The sequence below is a fragment of the Mesoplodon densirostris genome, chromosome 3, assembly GCF_025265405.1.
Source record: "Mesoplodon densirostris isolate mMesDen1 chromosome 3, mMesDen1 primary haplotype, whole genome shotgun sequence".
Taxonomy (NCBI): Eukaryota; Metazoa; Chordata; class Mammalia; order Artiodactyla; family Ziphiidae; genus Mesoplodon; species Mesoplodon densirostris.
The window spans coordinates 72460813-72486401 of record NC_082663.1 but is presented as its reverse complement, the minus strand read 5'-3'; the positions used below and the strand labels follow the sequence as shown (position 1 = coordinate 72486401).

Below are 25589 nucleotides of genomic sequence, written 5' to 3'. Positions count from 1 at the left end.
TAGAATAGTTATCCATGTTAGTCAGTGAATATTTGGAACCTCGCTTTAAATCAAATGAATAAAAAGTTCAATCAGTGCAAAAGTGTTGGGTTTTTAAATCTCTAAATCCAAAGTAAACCTGCAAATAACTCATGACAATGATCATTATACTCCTTTTCCCTCAATATCATTTCTTTACAGCTGACTGCCTCCCCTATACTCATATTAAAATTTTTATTAAACTCATTTTATAAAATGAGTAAATAACTAAAAGCAGTGTGTATCATAGTAATACTTTAGGACACAGTAATGCATCTCAGAACTGAATTGCAGGGTATATTGATGCTGTGCATGCCTACTTAAAGGTTCTCCGTGCATATAAGTTAAATCATTCTTTTGTTAATCTTAAAATCACCAAGGGGAAAATTTTTTTTAGAGAGTTGGAATTAACTGGTGAGAGACTGAAAAAGAAAGCCAGAAGGGAAAAATGACAAAATGTATTTTTGCGAGATTCCAAATCAAAGAAAGCGGTAGCCAGAGTGCTCAGATGTCTAACAGCTGTGACATCAAGCCACCCCTTTCTCTTCTGTTCCTGTCAATTTGAAAACAATTCAGAAATGGTTTCCCCACTCTATAGTTGAATCATAGAGATAGTGCACAGCATACTTTCTGTACATCCCATGTTGTGTGAGACTTTTTTTAAAATTGGCGTATAGTTGCTTTACAATGTTGTGTTAGTTTCTGCTGTACAGGGAAGTGAATCAGCTATATGTATATATATATATATATCCCCTCTTTTTTGGATTTTCTTCCCAATTAGGTCACCACAGAGCACTGAGTAGAGTTCCCTGTGCTATGCAGCAGGTTCTCATTAGTTATCTATTTTATACATATTAGTGTATATATGTCAATCCCAGTCATGTGCGGGACATTTTATACTTAACACAGCTAGATCTGTTCCTTTACTGCCAAAAAGGTATTGTCTCAACTGCCATCAAACTATTCATTAGCTTTCCTTTAGTAGGAAGTCCAAGAGAGGCCAAAATGTTCACAAGGAAAAGCATGACTATCTCCTCTTGAATTCTGTCACTGGATTTAAGATAGAAGCTCCTCCTTGAACTTGAGGGCTTCAAGACTTTTTGTTGTTTCAGTTCTAATTTGTGTATTTCACATAATTTCCATTTAATTAACTAATTTAGAAATATTCCAATGCTTATATTTATTTATTTATTTATTTATTTTTAGATTTTTTTTTAATTTTATTTTACAAATTTAATCAGTTATACATATACATATGTTCCCATATCCCCTCCCTTTTGCGTCTCCCTCCCACCCTCCCTATCCCACCCCTCCAGGCGGTCACAAAGAACCGAGCCAATGCTTATATTTATTGTGTCTCAATCATTTTGTGTAGCAAGTTGACACGGAATGGCACCTTCCACCTGTAAGTGCATACACACACCATTCTATGTGCTACAAATCCCCTTTTGCTTTGCAAATGTCCGAACTTTGTATGACATTGTATTACTGAGAAACCAACACTAAAAATATTAACATTATAAATAGACCGCATAAACCAAGAGGTTTCTTCCAAACTGTAGATTAAAGAACATGTTGCTGATTGTTTCAAAAGCCATATAGTTTGCAGTCTAGACTTCCTTTAACATTGTAATTTATTCACTTAAAATGAGCTCCTTCGAAAATTATTATAGTAAGAGTATTTTTAAAGTTGACATCCCAACATAGTCTTACTGAAAACAATTGGAACTCCTGCCCCCACCAAGAATAATGGCTTTGTTTGGAAACAAAACGAAATAAAACAATAACAACATTGTTAGTTAAATTAAAGTAAATGAAATTCCATAGTATGGAATATGTATTTGTGTTTCTTTTGAAATATGTTGGACCATTAATAGGAATAAGAGAACCACTCTATATGTTTGGATATTTGATTTTTAATTTTAAGTTGGAACAGTTTAGCTTAAGAAATCACTAACATTTAAATAACATTTCAACAAATGTAACTGTTTGGAAACTACAACGGAGACCGCCTCCTGCCTTCTGTCTTGCAAGGATTGATTTGGAAGGCCCTGAGGGAGAAAATATTGGAGTTAGGAGGTAAAACTGAAGCCATTGTGGAAAGGAAGAAGTTACACTCTTCCTGTTATGACAGGAAACATAGACAAATGTGCTTCCTGAGCATTTGCTCAGCAGGGAATGAAGTAGTCTTTGACCTTTACCTTAGGTACATTTTGGCTTTGTTAAACTAGTAAACATGTTTTTGCCCCCAAAATATTAATCTGGTTTATTTGATTCTTTTCAGACTCAAATTATATATTTCATGTACATGAGGTATAGAGAAACAAGTATTTATTTTATGACTGCATCTGCAGACTGGATTTAGAATGTAAATCAGCCCCTTAACAAACCAAGCAAACCTCAACAGCATGTATAAAAAAATTTAAAACATATTGTGTTATATATAGTCTTCTCTTTTTAAAATCCAAAACATTCTTAGGCTTAAAAACGGACCACAATAAAATGTTTTAAATCCTAAATTTAATAATTATAACTCATCATCTACCTTTTCCTCATGTACATAAATATATCAGAAATCAGCTATGACAAGTTTTAAAACCCAGACTTTGAATTTGTTAATAGACACTCAGGTTTATTAATATGCGTTCAATTATTTAACTGTAATCTAACCCATTGTTTTATTATGTTTCCTCGAAATAGTGTGCAATGCACAAGATTTCAAGTCTTATTTTGGGGTTTGGGGTGTTGACTTAGGGTGAGAGGTCGGTAGAGTCCTAAATTCCACATGCTAAGCCCCCTATTTGAATCCTTCTATCGCGTTCAGAATTTTAGGAACTACTGCTTGAAACCCTTCGGAAATCCTACTGCACTGCAGTGAAATGCGGCTCAGTTTGCTGAAGGCTAACGAGGACAATAGTCCTCTTTGCAGCAGAACACACTGCTGTCTCATCCTCGCAAGTTATGCTGGAGGGTTACAAGCACATGGTAGCAGTCTGCTTAAAAGAGTCCCTCACTGCTCTTTAAAGAGCCTTTCATTTATGGTGGCAGGCCCCGTCATTGTATAAAGGAGCGCTTGTCTAGAACACAAGTCTGCAGTGGCACTACTTCCTCCCACCGAGAGTAATCATCAAGCCTAAAGCTCGCAAGCCTTTCTAATGACAGACTGAATTAAACAAAATAAAATTGAAGAGGAATACTTTAGAACAGTTGCACCATTACTTACTGTCAGGAACAAGCCACGGGAAGAAAAAGAGCATTTAAGAGGGCATTTCCCTTTTTTTCAATTAAAGATTGTCGTCGCAGACTCTTGACTCCATCCCTAACCCTTTAAACACATAGGAAGACCTAGTGGCTCTGGATTAGAGAGCGCATTGTATCCGTGAACTGCCCATCTTGTCCCTCATTAGTCACTCCTTTTCCTCTGCTAGGAGGAAACTGGGAGATTCTTTAGGCTGTGGGTGAGGAGGGCTGGCTCTAAAATATTTCCATAGGATTACAGTTGTATTCATCGTAACTCTATTTGGACGAAAAACACCCTGATAAAACCTCAAAACTTTGAAAATACAATTAGCTAGGTATATTAGTCCCAAACGCATTCTAAAATTATGAAACTAATGTTACTTTACGATTTAAAGAAACGAGTAAAAAGTTTCCCCACTCACGGAGCAGACTCTGATAAGTTCAATAAGATCCGGCTGAAAGAATTCTGATTGGTGGGATGAAGTATTGGAGACCCATAGGTGAAAGTATCCTCGCCTCCCTTAGTAATGCATCTGAAGTCATAGAGAGTTAGGCCTCAGTTATTCTCAGAGATGTGAATAGCTGCTGTTTCCAAAGGTCTTTTTCTTCCATTTATTCTTTCCTGTAAGGTGCAAGGACTCCTACCGTTAAAATATGGTAGGAAAGTTCTCCTGAGGTGACTTTATGAATGGAGCCAGGATTGGGAGGGTGAACAGAGGCCTGCGTGTGGTGTGGAGACTCATGATTAAATGCCCTTTCTGTTACACAGTAGTCTAACTAATTTCTGTGCCCTGTACGAAATGATACAGGACTTGTCTTCTGTTTTAGAACTTGTTATTTACATTGACTGTGTGTAAATCAGAGACCCACCTTTTTTTATTCTGGCTGTAAACAGGCTTGTATTTGCTACCAACCAAAATGCCCCTCATTCTGTGAAATTTAAATAAACATCCATAAATATAGAACTAGTGTGTGCCCACTAGTGCATGCATGTGGTTCTCACTGGCTTTAGTGGGAATGTCTGGAGGTCTGAGGGCAGAGGTAGCTGCAGAGTCCACACAAAAGGAGCTTTGGTTTATTGTCAGAACCTAGAAACCAACTTCTTCTCAATTTTAGTATTATTAGTATTATTTTTTTTATTTTAACCTAGAAAGCTGTCCTTATACTAATTAATAAGTTGTGCACTACCCTGCTGTGCTCATCAGAATTGCTGACAGTTCTTAGTGTACCTGTACAGTGCTTGATGAGTGGTTGGAGGGGTCCATGCTGTACTGACCTTCAGCCCCTGAAATGCACAGTTGTCTAAAAGAGGGAAGGAACACTGACTAATGGAAAGGAAGATGGATTTTGTGTGAAGAGGGTTCTATTTCTAGTTCATCAGCGACTAGTTTTGTGACTGTGGATAAGGCAGTTCATGCCTTTGTTTACAGTATCATCTAAGAAATGGGGATGATAAACTGTGCCCAATAATAAGTTAAAAGAGATGCTGTCAAATGGAGCAAGATAGCTTAGAAAGTCTTTGAAAACTTCTTAGAAAAAAGTCACCAAATAAAGTCAACACTCTTATCTAAAAACAATTATAAAAAATATGATATGCTCCAATTTCACCAACAAACCCCCACACAAAATTTGACGCAATCCAGTTTTTCTCCTATTCATTTTTACCAAATGTACATTTTTACTATAAGTTAATGTGACAAAAAAGAAAAATAACTATGTGAAATTTTCCTCTCTCAGGGGCAAACTTCTTATTAACATAATTTGAGCATGCATGGAAATTCATTTTTAGCCATTCAGTTTTGATTGCAAAAAAAATGAGTAATTATTCTATCCATCTATCCATTCATTCATTCAACGAATATTTAGCCAAGTATTGTTCTGGGACTTCAGGTTACAAGAGCAGACAGGAGATGTTCTGGGCCTTGAAGGGCAGCTTGAGGTTTAGTTGAGAGAGCAATCTTTTACAGTATGTAACAAGAAGTGACTGAGCCTGATGCATCAGAAAAAAAATGCTACCTACCTTGTATAGTGTTTCACAGTCAACAAGTCACTTACACTTGTGTGTTCCTTAGTTTAACTCTCATCATAACTCTGTAAGATACCTGTTATTACCTCCACTTTACAGGTGAGGAAACTGGGGTATTGGGTAAGTTAAACAATTTACCTGAGGCCAAGGACACGTGGCTCATACATGGCAGAACTTAGACTTGATTTTCAATTCCCATGTTTTTGCTTCCATAGTACAGAGCCCCAGTAATGATGCATATATATTGCTTCTTTTAAAATATTTTAATGTGAATTTGCTATTTGATCAATCTGGACAGTTGTTTTTCTGTGCATTTTCAGCACTATACCTAATTTAATATTGTCTACTCCAATTCTTTACAGTCTTTTATATCTCCTCTAACTACAAAAAGAAAGTGATCCAGTTTTATTTCTTAGAATATTAAAATTAGAATGACTATGGTAACATATTGATGAGATTGAGTAACCAAAACCTAAGACATTCTACAGAATGAAATTGCAGAAATAGATTCTTGTTGTAAACTGTATTCCATTCACTCTAATCTTCCCCTTTACCCAAAGGTCTGTGCTACGTAGGCATAGAATCTGAACATCTAAATCTGGAATAAACCTTTTAAAGGTGTCTAGTCCAGCTTCCTGTTTAATTCAGGAATGCCTTCTAGACCTTCCTTGATATGCAGCCCTACTTGAACATGTTCAGGCATGAACTGCTTCTTACTTCATGGGACTAGATCCACTCTTGGACAGTTCTTATCACTAGGTTTCCCCCTGTTTTGAACCTCTTTATGATTTTCAGCAATGCTTTCTAACTCTGCTCTATAGAACAAAACAGAATAACTCGTCTGCCTCTTCACGTGGCCACAAAGTCTGCAGATCTTGGAAAGTGTTTGGCATTTCTCTTTTAACTCTGTTTTTCTGGGTTAAACATTTCAGATTCCCTCAATGATTTATCCTGCAAAATTATTCTCAGACCCTACATCGACCTTTTTGCCATCCTATAGATGCTCTAATTTTGTCGGTGTCACCCAGTGTCTTCTTAAAATTCTCAGAGCTGAATATAGTACCAAAGATTAGTTAGTGCTGACTAACTAAGAGATCGTTAGGATAATTAGTTCCCACTGTGGAACACTATAACTTTAGATCCTTTGCCCCAAAACAGCTATTGTGTTAGTTTTCCTCCAACCTGAGATTATGTAATTCTGTTTTTTCGATGGGGTGGGGGTTGTGTTTTTTTGCGGAATGCGGGCCTCTCACTGTTGTGGCCTGTCCCGCTGCGGAGCACAGGCTCCGGATGCGCAGGCTCAGCGGTCATGGCTCACGGGCCCAGCCGTTCCGCAGCATGTGGGATCTTCCCGGACCGGGGCACGAACCCGTGTCCCCTGCATTGGCAGGCGGACTCTGAACCACTGCGCCACCAGGGAAGCCCTGGGGGTTTTTTTTCTTTTTTAATACGAATGAAGACTTTAACATTACCTCCGTTTCTTTTCGTTTGTGACCCAGCTTTCTGTAGAGAGAGCTATGTATGTATAAAGACTCTACCGTCTACTGGGTTATCACCCAGATTTGTGTAGTGTGTGGATCTGAGAAGCATACAGGCTACATCTTCATCTACACCACTGATAAAAATGGTGCCTGGGACAGGAAAGTTACTCTTGAACTCTGTGGCCCTTTGCAAAAGACTGTCCTTAAACTTAACACCAATTAATTAATTCATATTTAAATCATCTACATTACTACTAGCTAATCTCAAATATATAATATTGTGATGAGGATTTCATCAAATACGTTGCCAAATACATGTTCTTTAAAAATCTGATCTCATTAGAAAGTCCAGTAAATTTTTGCTCAATGAATGCAGTTATCTGAATTCTTAGATCCTCCCCCCTTTACCTCTGTATCCTGTAATTGTAAAATTCAGTTTTTACCTTCACACTTTTCTCTCCTTCATGATGAGTCATCAGGGCAAGGAATAAAGACCACTTTTCTCTGAACTTTTTGAATTATTTTTTTCTTTCTTCAAGAAAAGTAAAACAATAAATTGTCAAAAAGACAAGTTTAAAAATTATCTACTTTTAGCAGAAAATTTTATTGAGACATTCGGTTTAAAATAGAGTATTTCCATTCCGTAATCCTTTCGTTCATTGAGTATCCATTGGTCAGTCTTTGTGAGGCCAGAGGTGGGGTTTTCAGGGAGCTCAGAAAGCCAGCAGGAGAGGCAGACTCAAACAACCAATCAACTCTGTAATATTAGAATAAGTCTCATAATAAAGGTTTGTAAAAAGCTCTAGAGGATAACAACGAGAGAGGAATGAGTGTTATCTGAATGTGACAATGAAAGCTTCATAGGAGAAGTTGACATTTAAAGGAAGCCTTACAGCACCATGGGAGCCTGCCAGCGGCCAGATGGAAAGGGGGAGGGACGTAATGCCATGATCAGCTTTCTCTGAGTACAAGATAAGAAATAACCAATATGGTAGGTTTCATTTCATATTCATCTTGATTGGGTTAACATCTACTATTATTTTTCTTGCTCAGTCTAGAAGAAGGATTGGTCAGAAAACAAAAACTGAATTCACCCAACTCTGGATAAAAATACAATTCAGATCATTACACATGACTGGAAATATAACATTATTAGCCAAGGAATATATTTTGATTCAAATGAAGGAAATTCCTTTGGAGCTTTAAGGAATTAAATGACTGTTTTTCCTCCAGCCATGAGGATGAGACATGAACAAGGAAGATATATATTTACATGTAGTAGAAGCCTGAACACCCAGCACCAATGTCTGATGTGGAGAGGGCTCAGTCAGTATTGGTCGGCACAATGTTTGGCATGTAGAAAATGCTCAGTAAAAATTGCTTGAATTACTTTCATGTTTCTGTAAATAGATTTTCCTTATTTCTTTATAAGGAATATAAATTGTATGGAGCTGTATTTAATGAATGTTCCTTTTCTCAATTTCAAATTCTAATTTCAATTATTGATTCATACCTAATAAGTTCGAGAGTAATTGTCAGCATGAGATGTGTGATGCCTGCCCTTACGCTAGGGTTTAAAACTCGAGGTTAATATAGAACTTAATACTGAATGTCTTAGTTAAAACATCATCATGACATTTGAGGCTGTTTCAAGAGGTAAAGAAAAAAAACATAAAATGCTCAATGTTTACAGAGTAATCTTGCTTTCCATACATATATTACATATGAAGTCTCTTTAATTTTGAAAACTAAATGTAAATTATAGTGCCCACTTAAATAATATTGGTTTTATTCTCTTCTTGGTGCACCCTGATTGATGTAAACACTGGAAAAGAGCATCTCTTTGCGTAACTGCTGTAAAAACAGTTTTCCATCTCACCTAAGGTTCAAAATATGTTATTGAAATAGAAATGGACTTGTCCCCATTACAAACAATTGTCAAGTTATGAAAAATGTAATCATTACAATACATTATTATATTTAAATGTAAAAGCTCTGAATTGCAATCTTTGTCATTGAGTGGCATATTTTAAACGAAGGGTAATATCCCAGTTCTCTTAAGAAAGCTTAATGCTGAAAAACAATTTTATCTAACTGTGAACAATGAGAAAAAGCATTATAAAATACATTTTGAGTATGCTATGAAGAATATGAACATAATACAGAATTAAACTTAGTGCAATTAAGAGTAGGTTTTGAAGATATTTTCTTAAATGCTTTAACATAGTCATCGTCATTTCAGTTTGCAGTTTTAATGAAAAGAAGCCATAGGCACTGACTTTCTGACAGGTATTATTAAATAAGTATGCATTATCCAGCAGCCTATTTGGTTACACAAAAGTTGAGGAGTACCTAAAAGTAAACACAAATAGTGGCTTTAATGATATTTCTGTGCTGAAATGTACTTTGAGGGTGAGTGTTGTAACGTGCTAAATTCTGAGGTTTGAGTACAACAGAAACCATACTGTATCGAGACATTCCACCTACAGTTTGTGGTCATGAAAGTCTGATTAAAAGTGGTTTTAGATATATGAAAGTATTTTGGGTCAGTGCCTTCTGCATTGAACGTGCTCTGTAGCCTACTTCACTAAACAAAATACCAATGTGCAAGTATATTTGCATAACTAAATTGCATCTAAGAGAATTATTAAAAAACATTTTATATAAATCTATATAATTAATCATGACACTTTTTATCCATTCCAAAAAGATAGTCTTTATTTAGCTCATTCCTATACCAATCATGACTCACCTGAATGAACCAGAATAAAAAAAGTTTTCTAAAGTAGTATAATAATCAGATATGAAAATAAAACACTGGCTATGTTTTATAAGAACAGGTTAGTAAGACAGTCAATAAACATAAAACAGAAGGTGAGACACTGGAAATAAAACACTAGCTATATTTTATTAGAAGCACTTTAGTAAGACAATCAATAAACATAAAACAGAAGGTGAGACATTGGCAATCATTACAAAGAAAAATTATCCCAGTTGCAATGTAAATAACATATCTGAGTAGATATTGACTAGCCAATGTGGGCTGGTAAATACCTAAATGCTGTATTTTCCAAAGAATGATCAGTGGGAATTCCATAGTTCAGCTTTATCTTTCTATCAGAAGACTGTAATAAGATCCTCAAATAGCCTTGGTCAGGACTCTTTGAGGCACTAAGACAGGTATATTTTGTAAGTTCTTTTCCTGTAAGTCAACTAAGAAAGGGATGGGAACTAAGATTTATTGAGCTTCTACTTTAAACACAAAGCTTGATACTGTACATATGTTATTTTATGTAATCCTTGCAGCAACCCCACAAGTAGGTGTTATCTCCATTTTATAGATGAAAAATCAAACTCGGAGAAAAATCAAATTTGAAGAAGTTAAGTGAATTTCTCATGACTAATAAATAGCAGATCAGCATTCAAATCTAGGGTCCCCTGAATCCAGACCCCATGTTCTGCCCTTTCTATCATGCTGCCTTCAGTGCAGATGTGATTAAAGAATATAATCATTATTAAAGTATAGATTTATCTTTTTAAAATTCTGTTTATGAGTTGCTAAATAAAAATTTGGTGGGGAAAGCTATCACAGTTTTATATAACATACATCACTTTGATATTTCTAAAAATGACATAATAGTTTTCCCTATTTCATTTTTTATACTACAGATTTTTAACGTGTGCCCATATGTCTGCTGTTCTCAGCACTGGAGATACAGCAGTGGGCAAAATAAAAATCATACATGCTCTTGTGGAACGTGCACCGTAGTGGAGGAGACAGACAGATGTCAAACAAATGATCACACACAAAATTATACAAGTTATAAAATATGATAAGTACTATAAGAAAAAATAAAGCGTGATGGGTAAAACAATAAGTATTAACAGAAGTGTGGGGAAATGAGGAGACCAGGGAGTCAGCTTTTCTGTCTGCTAGTCCACACTTCCTGTCAACACATTTATTTAGGTGTGTGGGATAGGGGACATTCCAAGTCCACTCAGCGGTCTCTAGTTTGGGTGACTGAGTTTATGGTGAGATGGGGGACCCAGGAAGGGGAGCAGATTCGAGGGTGAAGGTGAGTTTGGGCTTTGGGGGCTTGAGATTCCTAAGACTTTTCGATAGACACATGAGTGGAGGACATCCATGGGGTGGCTGGAGACAAAGAGAAAGATAAGCAGAGGGACTGTAGATTTAGGAGTTACACCCAAGTAGGTAATAGATAAAACTGAGGTGACCTCTGCAAGATGGGTTGGATTTGAAGTTGAGGGGAAAAATTTAGTTATTATTTTCAAAGGTGACTATTTAAAAGTCAGTCAGCATTTCCCAGGGTAGACGCATCAAAAACCTGTTTCAGAAGAATGATAGTAAGTGTTCCTCAAAATAAATAAATAAGCAAAGAAATCAACGTTCTGTCAGCAATAAGTTTGGGAAGCAGGTTAAAGTTTTAAAAGTTCCTCAGCCTTTAATATACTGCTGTGCCTCATTTCCCAAACATATTGGACCATTGAACTTTTTGTCTTAAGGAGTATTTTGTAGAAATAATATTCTACAAAAGACCTGCTGGGAAACGCTGGACCATGAAGTATAAAGGCTTATATTTAAGAATGTTCATGGTTTTCGGTGGGCAGACTGGAGTTTAATCAAGAGAAGACTGAAACTGGGAATAGTAAAATGCATATTTGAACTGGCAGGTAGAAGTATTTGAAGCCAGAGAGGGGAGCTGTTGTAGCCGGCCCATCAGGAAATGGCAGTGACAAGAGTGAGGTTTTGAAGATTAGGATGTATCGAGGAGGGAATGGTTTCAGACAGGGACATCGTCTAGGACAGGAAGCTGATAAAGACATGAATGATAGAGATGCCTGGGAAATAGACAAGAAAGTGTGAACCTGAGAAACATTTTGAGGGAAGGAATTGTGGGACTTGGTAATAGATTAGAGTAAAAGAAGAGAAAGGCAAGGATGGCAATACAGTTTCTGGCTTGGGAGAGGAAGAAAGATACACAGAAGAATGAAACCAAAACCCTAACAGAGTTATGGCTAAAGCACTTCCCAACTCCCTGCTGGATTTCTAGAAAACAGAATACAACTCTGTCTGAAAGTACAGTCAGATCCCTTCAGCGTTTTCAGTTCAATGGCATGAGACTAAACAGTTTTGAGAAATTTTGAACATAGATCTAAAATACTATGTCCATAATGTCATGTCCAGTCTTCACGTGGCCAAAAAATAAGCTCCAAATTTATAATTAAGAAATATGCTAACGCTGCTGAAATCAACTCTTTTAAATCTTGAATTGCTCAAAGAAACATGAACAGTTCTCTGGTCACCTTCATTGAAATGCCCTACATTAAATCTGGCATTTACAGTTTCACATTCAGCAGCAAGCTAGAAATCACACATTTTCGAATTCTAAGCAGAAATTAGTTTTAGATTTATTTGCTTTCTTTCCAAATGGGTTAGTGCCTGAGGGCTCTGACAACAACACACGTTGTTTTACAAAGGAAAAAAGTACTGTTTTGTTTTTAAAGGCATGCTTTTTTTCTCTCTCTCTTTAAAAAAACGTGTCTGCTTTCTTTTTTCCAGGTGACATTTACAAAGAGGAAATTTGGGTTGATGAAGAAGGCGTATGAGCTGAGCGTGCTGTGTGACTGTGAGATCGCGCTGATCATCTTCAACAGTACCAACAAGCTGTTCCAGTATGCCAGCACGGACATGGACAAGGTGCTGCTCAAGTACACCGAGTACAACGAGCCGCACGAGAGCCGGACGAACTCAGACATCGTGGAGGTGAGCGCGCATGCGTGCCTGGTGAACCCCAAACAGGCAGAGCTGTGGGTGTTCAGACCTCCCCCTTCCCTTCCCCCCAACACAAGCACATCTTCCTTTACCTAAGATGTTCATATTCCATTCCCACAGGTGTACCCAGGTTTATGGCCCCAACTATTACTCCACTCTCTCTCTTTCTCAAAATGCAAGTTAGAGCGGTATGGTAATAGGGACTGCATGAAATCAGGCACCTGTGTCAAATTATTAACCTCATCCTTCAAGAGTCGTCACTGTCCACCGCAGTGTCAGGCCACCAGAATGGGGAAGTGTGGCCAGGGGATGGCTCGCCCACATTTTAGATTACTTCTCATGATTTCTTTTAAGTATATGCTAGTTTCCCAGCAAAGAAAAAAAATATTTTAAAATGAGCTCACCTCAGCTTTTTCATTTTATGTCTCTTCTTTCTAATTCATTCTTCCTAATGTATTCATGCTGAAGGAGTAAAGACAATTATTCTCCTAGAAATCTTTTCCCCCAAATTATATCATTTAATATAACACTGTTAATATACATGGAATCAGAAATCTGATGGAAATGAATTTCTAAATGTTACTTGGTATTTTATCAAAGTTAGATTTAAAACATTGTCCCATTGTGCCAAAAATAAATAAGCATGGTGTTGAAACTCAAAAAATATTTTTGATTTGTTAGCATAAGTAACATTGCTGTACAATTTTAAATGCTTCTCACATGTATCCTATTTAAATGTTACTGCCTTATAGTACCCTTTGTAAGCAATGAATACTAAACCTAAAAGGAAGAGGTGTAATGAGGTATATGTCCCCATCATACAGAGATATAATGCCCCCCATCTGTCTATTTTCCTCACCTATGTATCTCCTTGTGGTTTCCTAGATTGTGACTGCTTTCCCAGAATTAAGAGAAAATAAATGTTTCAAAAGTATGTATTCAGCATCAATCTGCCAGAATACAAGTTATTCTTGCTATTGCTTAAATTGTTTAAACTGGTTTAAAAAAAAATCTAGTTCTAATCCTGATCAAACTAATCTGCCTCTCACATCCATCTTCTCTTTACCTGTTATAATTGTCTAAGATTAATTCTCGTTTCTTTACTTTTATTTGGAAGTTTTTTAAAAGTATTGAGCTGATCAATTAAATTTTTTTATTTTTTGCCTAGTAAGGCCAAGCAGATAATTTCAGAGAAACAAAAGTAGATGATGAGTAGACCTAATGTGGTGTGTATTTTAAATACTTTCAGATTTGCATTACTACATATTTAGTTTTTCATTGACTGATAATTTTAATTGTGGGCTTGCCTTGATCTTGAAATTTAAGATCATTTATAAAGCTTACCTAGTATGTATTTCAGATAGTATTTTATTCATGTACACATATAAGTGTGAAAATACATAAACATAAATATTAACAGACAGTTGTCAGTTGTCAAACCTCATGAGTGCTTTCATGTGCATGCTTGTGTACATTCACACACATTTAACATAAGTTCTGAACAGAAAACAACTCTATACTCAAAACTCCACCTCATTACCAAAATCATTACAACAAACATTGCAGGGTAACAAAAAAATCTGAATTGGAATTTGTCATCAGACTTGAACTGCTCCAGTTCTTAATATGACGGGAAGTGAAGTAGAACCATATTAAACTAGTTGAAAATTTGTTGACTTTTAAAATTTGTTTTCTAAAGAGTTTAAAAATCTATAAAATTGTATTCTGAGGGCTTTGCTCAGGAATATACTATGTGGTTTAAAGGAGATTTAAAACTTCACATACTCTAGAGATTTTCATATTCTTGGACAGATGGGTATCTGAGGTAGACTTCTTCAAGGTCATGAGAAGAACATTGGGTTGAAAGTTAAAGGGCTTGCACTTGAACCCTTGCCTTGCACAGTCCTAGTGGGTGACAAATGAGCTACTTCTCCTGGGGGGGCGGGGGAGGGGGTAGTTTTCTCATCTCAAAAATGAAGGCAGTGAATTTGAAAGTCTGTACAATGTAATTCTTTAAAAAGCAAAAAGAGAGTAAAGTAGCAACTCCACTATTATCCTGCACTTAACATCAGTAGATAAAAGTTATGAATCTCTCAAAACGATATTCTGATGCTCCTAGACCAAAACTAGAGATGGTTTGATTCTTTGGATGAAAATAACATATAAGTCTAACACGCTGTGGGACTGCCCTGCTCAACTAAGTGAATCACACAGTCTTCACCCATTCGGCTTTCCCACACTTTAGTAATAACTGAGATGATGGAGAAAGAAGTAATGTGGGACCCCTAAGCTTGACAAAGTTTATACCATAAAAATACATAGAGTACTCTCCAAAGTGCATTTCACTGAAATCAGTATGCTTGAGATACTTGGTGGAGAAGAGGGGATCTGGGTAGGAAGCTGCGTTTTTAACGAGTTTCCCAAGTAATTCTTAGACACACTAAGTTTGAAAACCTCTAGAAGACTAAGACGTAATTGTGTTGGAGGCTAAGAACTTGTGATACATCAGCGACTTGAGAAATCCATTCTTAGAGTGGATCTAACACAAAGTTGAAAGTTAGGGTAGTTTACTACTCCTGGGTAAGATTTAAAAAATTTTAAATCCTATTATTTTAATTTAATGTAATACAGTTAACTGAGTAAGTTTAATGAGGAACATAATATGTTTCATGAAGGGTCATTAGTTTTATATTTCCCATTTGGACCATTACCCCTCTCCCTTAACCTTCTGAAAACAGTTTACTCACAAGAAAAAAAGATTGGCGCAGAGAGAGAAATAATATGATTCCCAGCATTCAGACTGAAATACAAATTTCTGGGCCGTACCAGAGGAGTGTTACAAGGTCATAGGAAATTGTGCAGCACGTGGGTGTTGAAAAAGATTCCTTCTTTTAGCAAAAAAGCTCTTTGTAATTATCATATCTTTGCTTGATAATTAGCACTACTGTTACAATGGCACAAAGACTTACAAAGACTTAATAGACAAACTGGGATCTTTTTTTATTATTATTACATTACAATGCAGCTTGAATATCTGTTTAGCTACAATATATAAATATGCCAGATTTTGTAAATGTGTTAAATTTTTAATCCATTGGTTAGAAAAAAAACCCAAAAAATAGTTATTGTATTAAAAGCACTTCCTTTGAAGAAAGTCCATTTTATTTAACTCTGTGACAAGTATACTAGATATTTATCCAAAATGCTAGCTTGTGAGGCTGTGGAAATTCAGTAGGGGCTCTGATGGTATTAAGGAACTGCCCCCTTCATCTCTTCCACCTGTCTAGCGCCACTCCTGGTTCTCTTAGCTGCCTTCCTGCTCTCACAGTTGATGCTGAGCTCTATTCTGGAAGGAGACGTGGGGTTGAGCCCTTCAGGATGACCTGAAGATGACAGATCCCACGGAACATGCTGTAAGCCCGTAAGGCCATTCCTTCACTCAGTGATGCTTTAGCAGGCACCAGCTTATGCTCAGCACTGGTCATGGAATTCTGAACCAGGAGACAGGCATTTGTGTTAAGGATATAAAAAATATATAAAAATCAGCTTGGAAACGATTGGAGGGCAAAGGAGCAATAATCTCTTTAATGTAGTACAAGCTACTGAAAGGAAGCCTTAAGCTAAACAATTCAATAAAACTTTCAAACAGGTCGTTGATCACCAGATCATTCCAGGTGACCCTTGGAGTGACAGAAGTCCCAGACAAGTCACCTCCATATCCAGCACATGTTTTCTAACTGCGAAACCCATATGAGAGCATCACTTAGCACCCTGCCAGGAGGGAGCCTCTCACCGCTCAGTGACTCAGTGATTCTATTGAGCTGCTTGTCTAGTCTGGGCCAGTGGCTAAGAGACTAAGTATGGACGTGGAATAAAACGCAATGCCCCATGCTGCTCCCTAGCAAATCAAAAAGATGGATGTAACACTTACAGAAGGAACCTTTGATCCACAGCTCTCTCAGTAGAAGATTATTGGCTTTTTTTTTTTTTTTTCAGATGCAAGGATGGGCAAGAAGAGAGAGAGAGAGTGTGTGTGTGTGTGTGTGAGTGAGAGAGAGAGAGAGAGAGAGAGAGAGAGAGAGAGAGAGAAGAGCGGGGGCGGGGAAGAAAGTAAGGGGAGAATAAGAGATGATATTTACGTGAAACTTTATTTTCTGTTACCTGATTCCTGTTTAGATTTAAAGACTTCTAAGAACAGTTGTTCCAGCAAAATATCTCCTTGCACAGTAATACTTAAGGCCTGAATTGGGTCTGAAAAGGCCTTAAAATAGCTTATAAACTTCAGTGTTCCACAGTGCTACTGGAGGTTATCAATAAATTAACTACCTTTACATAGTTGGTGAAAATTAAGAACAATTTTTGTAGAAAAGCAAATGCAGTAAATAGTGGAATTGGACTTCTTTACAAACTCTGTATTACAAAATTCGTAAATAGATGTAAAATATAAAAATATGTCTCTTACTTGAGCTTTCATTGTATCTAACCCAATTAAATAGGTTCCAATTTTATACTTATATAAAAATATAGATACATGACATTATTCTTATGCATACTTTATAGATGTATATTACATAGCTACTTTTCTTAAAAGATAAAGCACATTCACTTATTTGTTTGGTCATTTGTTGAATTTTCATTCTTTCATGTGTTCACTGAACAAAGATTGGCTGAATTCTTGCCATATGCTATGTGCCATGGAATGCCTGGAGATATGAACATAAACAAGGCCCCTCAAGGACTCTTGGTCCTTAAGATTGCTCACAAGGCCATGCATGATCTGGCCCCTGTATTTCTCTTCCTCTCTAGCCTCACCTTTTGCTATTTCCCTCCAACCAAACCCCCCCAGTTCCCATCCTATACTCAAGCCACCTAATGATGTTTATATCCTTCAACTTCTCCAAACCTTGTTTGTTTTGTCTTCAACATTCCTTACTAGGCCTTTACTTGGCTTTTATTTATCCTTCATTCAAGTCAGGTCCCAATTTATACTTTTGGAAGTATCCTGGAGATGCCTCATAACTTGTGTTAGGTGCTTTTCCTGTATTACAGTCAGAATATGTTCTATTTTCCCTATCAAGGCACTGTTGAAGCTGTTATTCAATTGCTTGTTCCACACTAGATTTTAAACTCCTGGAGGGCGGGGACTGTGCACATTTTGTTTATTATCACATCTCCTGGGCTTTAATGTGAGGTCTAGAGAATGTTAGGCCATCAGAATATATTTGTAGAAAAAAATAAACAGGAGAAGACAGTTATAATAGAATACAGCCACATGATTATCATACAGCATAATGTTATTCATTTAAAGTATGAAAAATATTTGTATAGCTCCAATGAAACAGTTTATTAAAATTTTATAAATTTTATCAAAGCACAATCAAAAACTACAGTAATCTAGACCTGTGCCATCTAATAGAGTAGCCACTAGCCACAGGCGGCTAGTGACTGTCAAGGGGGACAAGGGGAGATGTAGAATGCATTGATATCCAGAAAGTTCTGTGAGACAGCACCGGTCTAGACTGAAAGATGAAAAGGGAGGCATTGAAACTAATGGTGTTTTCAAATCAACACCAGGATTAATCCTTCAATATGAAATTTGAGCAGTGCATTTCAGAAGTGAAGAACTGTGTAGCCTTGAGATTTTAGAATCCAGAACATAAATGTTCGAGAGACACCAGTTTGGAACTAAACACTCCTCGTAAAACTAAAAGCACATTTTACCCCTCACACCAATAACCACGCAGTCGATCGGTAAACTCACTATCTGGTCTGAAAGGCACTTTCGAGTTGTCCAGGCTGACAGGGAGCACAAGCCACATAAGCTAGGTAATGTGTGCTGCTTTTTTTTAAAATGTGAAGCTTGTGAAGGGGAAGATAGTTAGGTCTTTCTTGTTACTGTTTTAAACTTACTTGAAGCAACGTGGGCCAGTAATTTAACTTTATAATTAGTAATTAATTTCTTTAGAAAAGCAGTTTTTTCAGGAACTTAGTAAAGTAATATTCTTGAGCTACGTTAAAAATTCTTCTTAGGTTACTATAAATTATAATTAAAATAGTTCTTATTGCGAGTAGCTCAGTAACACTGCCCTGTCCTCTGTTAAACCAAGTATATAATTGCTTTTCAATAGATAGTATTGAAAAATGAAGAAAGGATGAGTATATTCTGTAAAGATTTAAACCTTCAGTGTTGAGGCTTCTAAGGAAAACGAGAAAGAAATGATTTTTGTAAAAAAAAAAAAGGTTTTGTATATTTCTCCTAAATTGTAATGCTCATTTTTGTTTCTATATCTTTAAAAGACTTTTACTAGTCCCTGTAAATCATATTTATATTTGTTCCCCAAAGTCTAAAAGGAGAAACGTGTCTAAAAATATATTCATATTTCTCATTTCTATCACAATGGATTTTTTATATGTCACATTTGAAAATCCATTCCTTTTTAAAAGTAATGCTCTTGCTTAATTTGCATACGTTTTGTAAACATGAAAAGCTGCTTCACATCTCAGTTATTAAGAAAATCACTGTTGAACAAATGAAGTGAGTGTTAGATTACTTAAGTTATATGCACAAGGCAATAAAACTGAATTTCCTCTCATCTCTTTCATTGCACAGCTCTAATGGCTTAATACTCACACGGAGTCAACAGAAAATTGTTTAATAATAGTAGGAGCAGAAAAGACAATAGGTTTCAAAATGCAGCCTTTTGTCAGTAGTGAAACTGCTTTATCATTATCAACATCACCATTTTATCATTATTATTTTATATGAACCACCTTGAACTGGAGCAGACCAAATCCTCATGATTTTTTTTTTCTCAATATCCAAAAGTGAAAGGGGGAAACGTATTTAGCCTGGATCATAATCGTCAATATTTAATGATATTTACAGAGTTCATGACATGTAGAACTTGGTGTTCGACAGCACATTTGAACCAAATGTTGCATTCTAGCCCTTGATATCCCCTAGGTAAAAGTAACATTGTTTGGTTTAAAACATGTCAAATAAGATATCAAAGAGTAGAACATCTTTACTTCCTCAGGATTGGTATTAAATATATGGCTGTGAAATATTCAAAAGTGAAGTTTTAGTAACAATTTCAGAGCCCTTCCTAGAGTCAGAATAGAAGATAATGAGTCTTTGATCAAAGGATGTTTATTATTTCAACTGCCTCACTGCGTTTTTTAAAATTATTATTATAAATCTATTTTCCTTCCCTAAAGGAAATGATATTTTATTTATCTCTGTAACTCCAACTGCCAGCTCAATGTATGGCATATTGTAGACATTTAATAAATATTATATATATATATATATATATATAAACACACACATACATATTTACATATATATACATACTTACGTGTATATATAATATGTATAAAACAACTTACTGATGATCATTATGGTATAAATGTTAAAATTTACCAAATTTTCTTCATTGAAATCAGATAGGTTCTAATAGTAATAAAAGTGAGAATCTTTCAAGAGAACCAGAGATGAATAAAGGTTGTTGCTGTGTAAGAATAAAACAAATAGGCACAGGAGACCACATAGAAATATTCCCTGTAGTCCTGGTGGAAAGCAAAAGACTTTCAGACCAACCGATATGGATTCCTGGAAAAAAGAGATACAATGCTAGTACTTTGGCCAGGATCTGACAAGAGATATCAGAGGGTCTCAAACAAAATGCCTCTAGCCCCATCTGAATCACTGGGGGATCTAATTGAAAGGCCAATTCTGATTCAGTGAACATGGGGCAGGGCCCAAGAGTCTGTATTTCTGACAAGCTCCCAGGTGATGCTGATGCTGCTATCTGTGAACCAAGCTCCAAGTAGCAAGCATCCAGACTTCCCTTTCCAAATATCTATTTTCTCCAGCATGGAGTTTGAAAGTACATTTTTGAACATTTATCATACCATAAAACAAAGATTTTTTAAAACCACTATTTGGTGAAACTGACTCTTGAAAGCAAGTGCGTTACATTTTTGGAAGTACTACAGTATAAAAGGCCTGTCATCACACAGTGAGGTGAGCACTGCTTCTCCTGGCCACCTCCCTTGTGAGCGCCCATCAGCTGGTAGTGGCTCCCTAGAGCACGTGTTGAGGGAGCTTCTGAGTTCCAGACCAGACTCGGCAAGGGGTGTGTGCTGTGGGTACAGGGAGTAGTGGCAGCTATGCTTTCCTCGTTATCCTCATGAGCAAAATAATTCATAGGACATTCTGGGAAAAGACTCCAGACTCGATCATTAAAAGGACTATAATTAGGCAAATGCTGCATATGCATACAACAGATTGGGTGGATAGATTATCTTATTGGAAATATATCTCATTTTACTAATAGCTGTTTGGCATGTTATCCAGTCATGTCTCAGCGGCATTTAGTGTATTCTGTGTTACCCTGAAGTTTAGCCACCTGATGGAAGTTTTGAATAAGGAAAAAAAAATGCCCTGTCAATTATTTCTAAAGGTCATAGAGTTAATGACTAGCTGGGAGGTTAATTAGATTCTGAAAGCCTCTTCATATCAATTAAATCTCTTATCTTTATGTTTTAGTAAATAAACTCAGTAACTGTTTAGAGCTACTGTTTTAGGATAAGAAATGCTGTAAACAGTAAACCCTACAATGGGTATTTGGTTTTTTCCCTCACATATGATAAAACATTATTACAAAAAAACTTGATGTATGAGTTACGAATAGTAACTCTTATTCAGGAATTTCTGAATTAAAAACTTTATGTTTTGAAATACCATGCAAATTACTCCTTAGTCATAAACAAGTGCCATCACTATGACCTCAAGAAAACCATTTAGGGGAGAAAAACTAAGATCAGAGTTACCCTGAGAATGAGCTGCAAATCTAAATCCAACCCCACTCTCTGTTCCCCACTCTCTGTTCTCTAAACTTTTGATTTGAAAAGTAAACTTTTGGTTTGAAAAGTAACCAAACCCTTTTCAAGGTTACTTGTACACATTTGTGAATAAGTAGTATATTTAATGCTTATGGCTGACAATCACATAGTCAGTCATTTCTATCATGTGAATTCTCTTTGGATAATATAACCAGATTTCAGATGAAATGAAACATCTGCACTAATCATTAAGGTACCCACTAGCTGCGTGTGCCTATTTACATTTTAATTAATTGAAATTAAATAAAATTAAAAATTTAGTTCTTCAGTCTCACTGGCCACATTTCAAGTGCTCCATTGCCACATGCGACTAGTGGCTCCCGTATTGATCAGGATAGGTACAGAAATGTTCAGCACCCCCGGAAATCTTCTATTGAGCAGCCCTGATGTAGGGGTGAAACTGGCAAATCTAGTGTTCTTATTCATGAGGTAACTAGCATGATGGTTGATGGATACAGCCTAATAAAGGACCTGTAAACGGGAGAGGCTGCACCCAGCCATTCCATCTTTCATTTCCACGGCAGGCACTGGTTGCGTCCCCACTGGGTGTCAAGGTCTGTGCCAGGGCAGAGAGAACTAATTAGGAAAGCTGGGTCATTCAGCGTTTACTCCCAGGAACAGAATATTTGTTAAAGTAAATGGGTTTCTGTGGAGTGAGATGAGAGGATGGAGGGAACACTGAAGCTGAAGTTAACCCGAGGAAGAAGAGAAAATGGAGGAAGGGACAGGAAAGAGACGGAGGGGAGCAGAAGCAAGACAGGTCAACTCTAAATTTTTCCACCAGGAAGGGAACGCGCAGGCGTGCACAGGTTCTTCTAATGTTTCCTAATTACGTATGCGAGGAATTTTATCTTCACCTGGGCTTCGTGATTGGGTTCTCCTTCAGTGTGGTGGTTCTGAATTAATTTCACATGGGGAAAAAGAAAGCTGCAGAGTGATTCTCCTAGAGAATGTTTGTTGATGCATTATCATGAGAGTTTAAATTTTACATTTGGGAAATGGAACTTTAAAATTCCCACAAATTTGGAAAGAAGTTAAGTTCCAGTTGTGGCACCACACATTAGTTCTCTAACGTGGGGCAAGTTATTTAACGTTCTTGGGCTTCAGATTCCTCCTCTGAGTATTGTCGACCCTGACCCATCCTTCCTCACAGGGCTGTGGTGATGATTACAGGCTATAAAAGATGTCAGAGCCCAGTGTCAACTGTTAGATAAGGTGTTTTTATTTTCAACATCAAGGGAAAAGTTCAGGTAATTAAAGCTGTTTTACCAAAGGACAAAGAAGAAACAAATTAATAGGTATATTAATTTTATATTAATAGGTATATCATTTAATAACTATTGCATTCTTAAGTAACTATAACATTTATATAAATTAAGAAGATCTAATAAAGGCCAATGAATTGATTTTCTTCCACAAGCATTTGTGAAATGTTCCCTATGTGCAAGGCATTGTGCTGAGTGCATTAAGAAATGCGGCACTGGGCTTCCCTGGTGGCGCAGTGGTTGAGAGTCCGCCTGCCGATGCAGGGGACACGGGTTTGTGCCCCGGTCGGGGAAGATCCCACATGCCGCAGAGCGGCTGGGCCCGTGAGCCATGGCCGCTGAGCCTGCGCGTCCGGAGCCTGTGCTCTGCAACAGGAAGGCCACAACAGTGAGAGGCCCGCATACCGCAAAAAAAAAAAAAAAAAAAAAAAAAAGAAATGCGGCACTGATTATGACACGCCACTGCCCTCCAGGGCAGCTACCCCATTGTGGACACAACGTGCACAGTATTTGTTCTCTCATTCAGCAGATATTGATGAATGTGAAGGCCGTGTGCCAAACATTGTGCTAGTTACTGGTGATGCACCGTGACTCTCCTACCCACGATAAGACTGAGAGTACAATGGGATAACTGAAGGAAATGAAAGTAATTACAACTGTGCGCATCTGACAGCATCCACCTCATGCTGGATTACAGATGAAAGCACAACTTTGATAAGTAGAGTAGGTTGATAGGCTAAGCCAATCTGCAAGTCATTTATTCCCATTTAAAGTAAAAGTGAGACTAATAAAGGTAATGATATAGAGATATATAAATGCCTGTGTATACACACACATATCTATGTGTATATGTGTTGGGTTGGCCAAAAAGTTCATTTGGGTTTTTCTATAAGATCTTATGGAAAAACCCAAACGAACTTTTTGGCCAGCCCAATATATGTAGCAGCCTTTAATTTTGTTTCCCATTGGCATTGGACTTTTTAATATATGGTTTCTCTGTAAACGTGGTTACAATTTTTAGGGAAATTCTATAGAATACAAATGTTTGAAAAATGCAATCAGTATATTACCTTTAAGTTTGATAAAAGGGTCTCTGGTGTTGAGAAAGGAAACCTTAAAGTTACATTGGACATCCTCCTCTGAACTTTACAGATGAGGTTCCCCCCACCCCTCTTCCTTAAATTCTAAATCATGCTACATCTGGCTGAGAGGCTGGGAAATTGTTACATGCCTGTGTAACATTCTTATAACCTAATAGTTCTACAACTCTTCTCGCAGTTTAATCATTGGAGAATGTTCTTTGTTTTTGCAGTCACTGTTTCACATAGTAACAGCTTGTTGTATTTTGGTCTGTTTGCCAGAGGGAAGGTTTATTTTTAAAACCCTGAACTCTGAATTTTTCTTTATTTTTCCAAGATTGAAAGCAGCTGAAATGCCTGGAGTTACAGGTTGAAGGCTGCTTTACAATATGTGAAGGGACGCTTCTTTCCCTCCTCCCTTTGTGTGTGTGTGTTAAAATTTTTTCCTAACAAATGTCTTCTAACTGGTAGTTGTCTAAAAATAGAAAACTGCCTAACTAAAAATAGCCTGGCTCTCTTTCGAGCCAAGGAAAATGGAGAGGAATAGGCGTGGAATAGAAGGCTGAGTAATCCAGTTCTATTCATTCAGAGAAACCTTTGAGAATGCGGGCGATGATAAAGTGCCCTCCAAAAACCACAGGCCTGACTCTCCCTTCAGACTTCTAGGTGCCAATAAACATTTTAGCCCCAGGACACATTTTTTCTTTCTCATAGGTTGTAAACATTTTCTGAAAGACAAGGCTTTGTTTCACAGAACCTGACAAACTGCCATAACTAACTAACTTTCCTAAGGTCTTAAAAATTCATATTTATAACATGTATTTTAAAAGAGCATCTTAAATGAAAGTATTGTAAAATAATGTACATAGTGTAATAATTAGGAGGAAACTGTTATAATAAAAACCGCTTACTGCTTGCAATTAAACTTGAAACTTTAGAGTTTCGCAGAAAGAAAATTATCCTGTGACTCATTGTAGCTAAAGAGAGCAGCTGACTTATTTTAGTTTAGCTCCCCTAGATGCAAAATTCTCTTGTTAAGTATATATCCCCTTGATATACCAATACTTAGTCTCTTTCTTACAACTATAGTTTTCATCCAAGCAGATTTTCACTTTTAATTTTTTAAATGGAGTAGAAACTACTTTGAAAAAGAACACTTTGAGAGTAGGATGGCTTTCAGTTTAGAGAAATGGAATTCTGCATAAGGCATAAAAAAAAAATACATAAGCCAGTTTTGCAATGGTAACGCTTTTTTTTTTTTTTTTTTTTCCATTTTGTTTTGCTTCAGTAATCTGAATAACCAGGTCAAACATAGCAACAGGGTGTGGAAATGTCAGCACAGTTCATGGGGTTATACGGGTCTGAGCATTGTTATGTTCAGTTCCTGTAATGCTGCTGGTGATAAGACTCTTGAGACAAAGGACGATAATTGATGGAAAGAGACTTAAATCATTGCTAGAAGAATCAAGGTCCTTGTATCTGTGTACATCGACTCTTTTGGTCTCCTTCCGTCTTGTAAAGCATTTTGTCATCTTGCATGGTGGCCCCCTACTGCTCTTTGTAATGGATGCAGACCACAAGTGATTCCTTCATGCCGCATACAGGGTGTAATTGTGTCTGTGTGGTGTATTAGTAATTACCAAGCTGAATTCCCATATTGTATCTTTACTGCAGGCATGGAAAAATAGGACATACAACCCTGCATAGCCATTTTCAACCTAGATAGTGAGCCACTTAGAGCTACATCCCAGGGACAAAGCCTTTTATATGCACACTTTT

General features: G+C 36.9%; 1 protein-coding gene across 4 annotated transcripts in view; it reads left to right on the top strand.

Annotated features, from left to right (window-relative positions):
• MEF2C (myocyte enhancer factor 2C) overlaps positions 1-25589 on the top strand; it is a 149753-nt gene that overhangs the window by 60188 nt on the left and 63976 nt on the right. For all 4 annotated transcript variants that reach the window (XM_060093136.1, XM_060093137.1, XM_060093134.1 and 1 more), the window contains exon 3: positions 12347-12550. In XM_060093136.1, coding sequence (XP_059949119.1) covers positions 12347-12550 — 204 coding nt within the window. The remainder of the gene's footprint in view (positions 1-12346; positions 12551-25589) is intronic.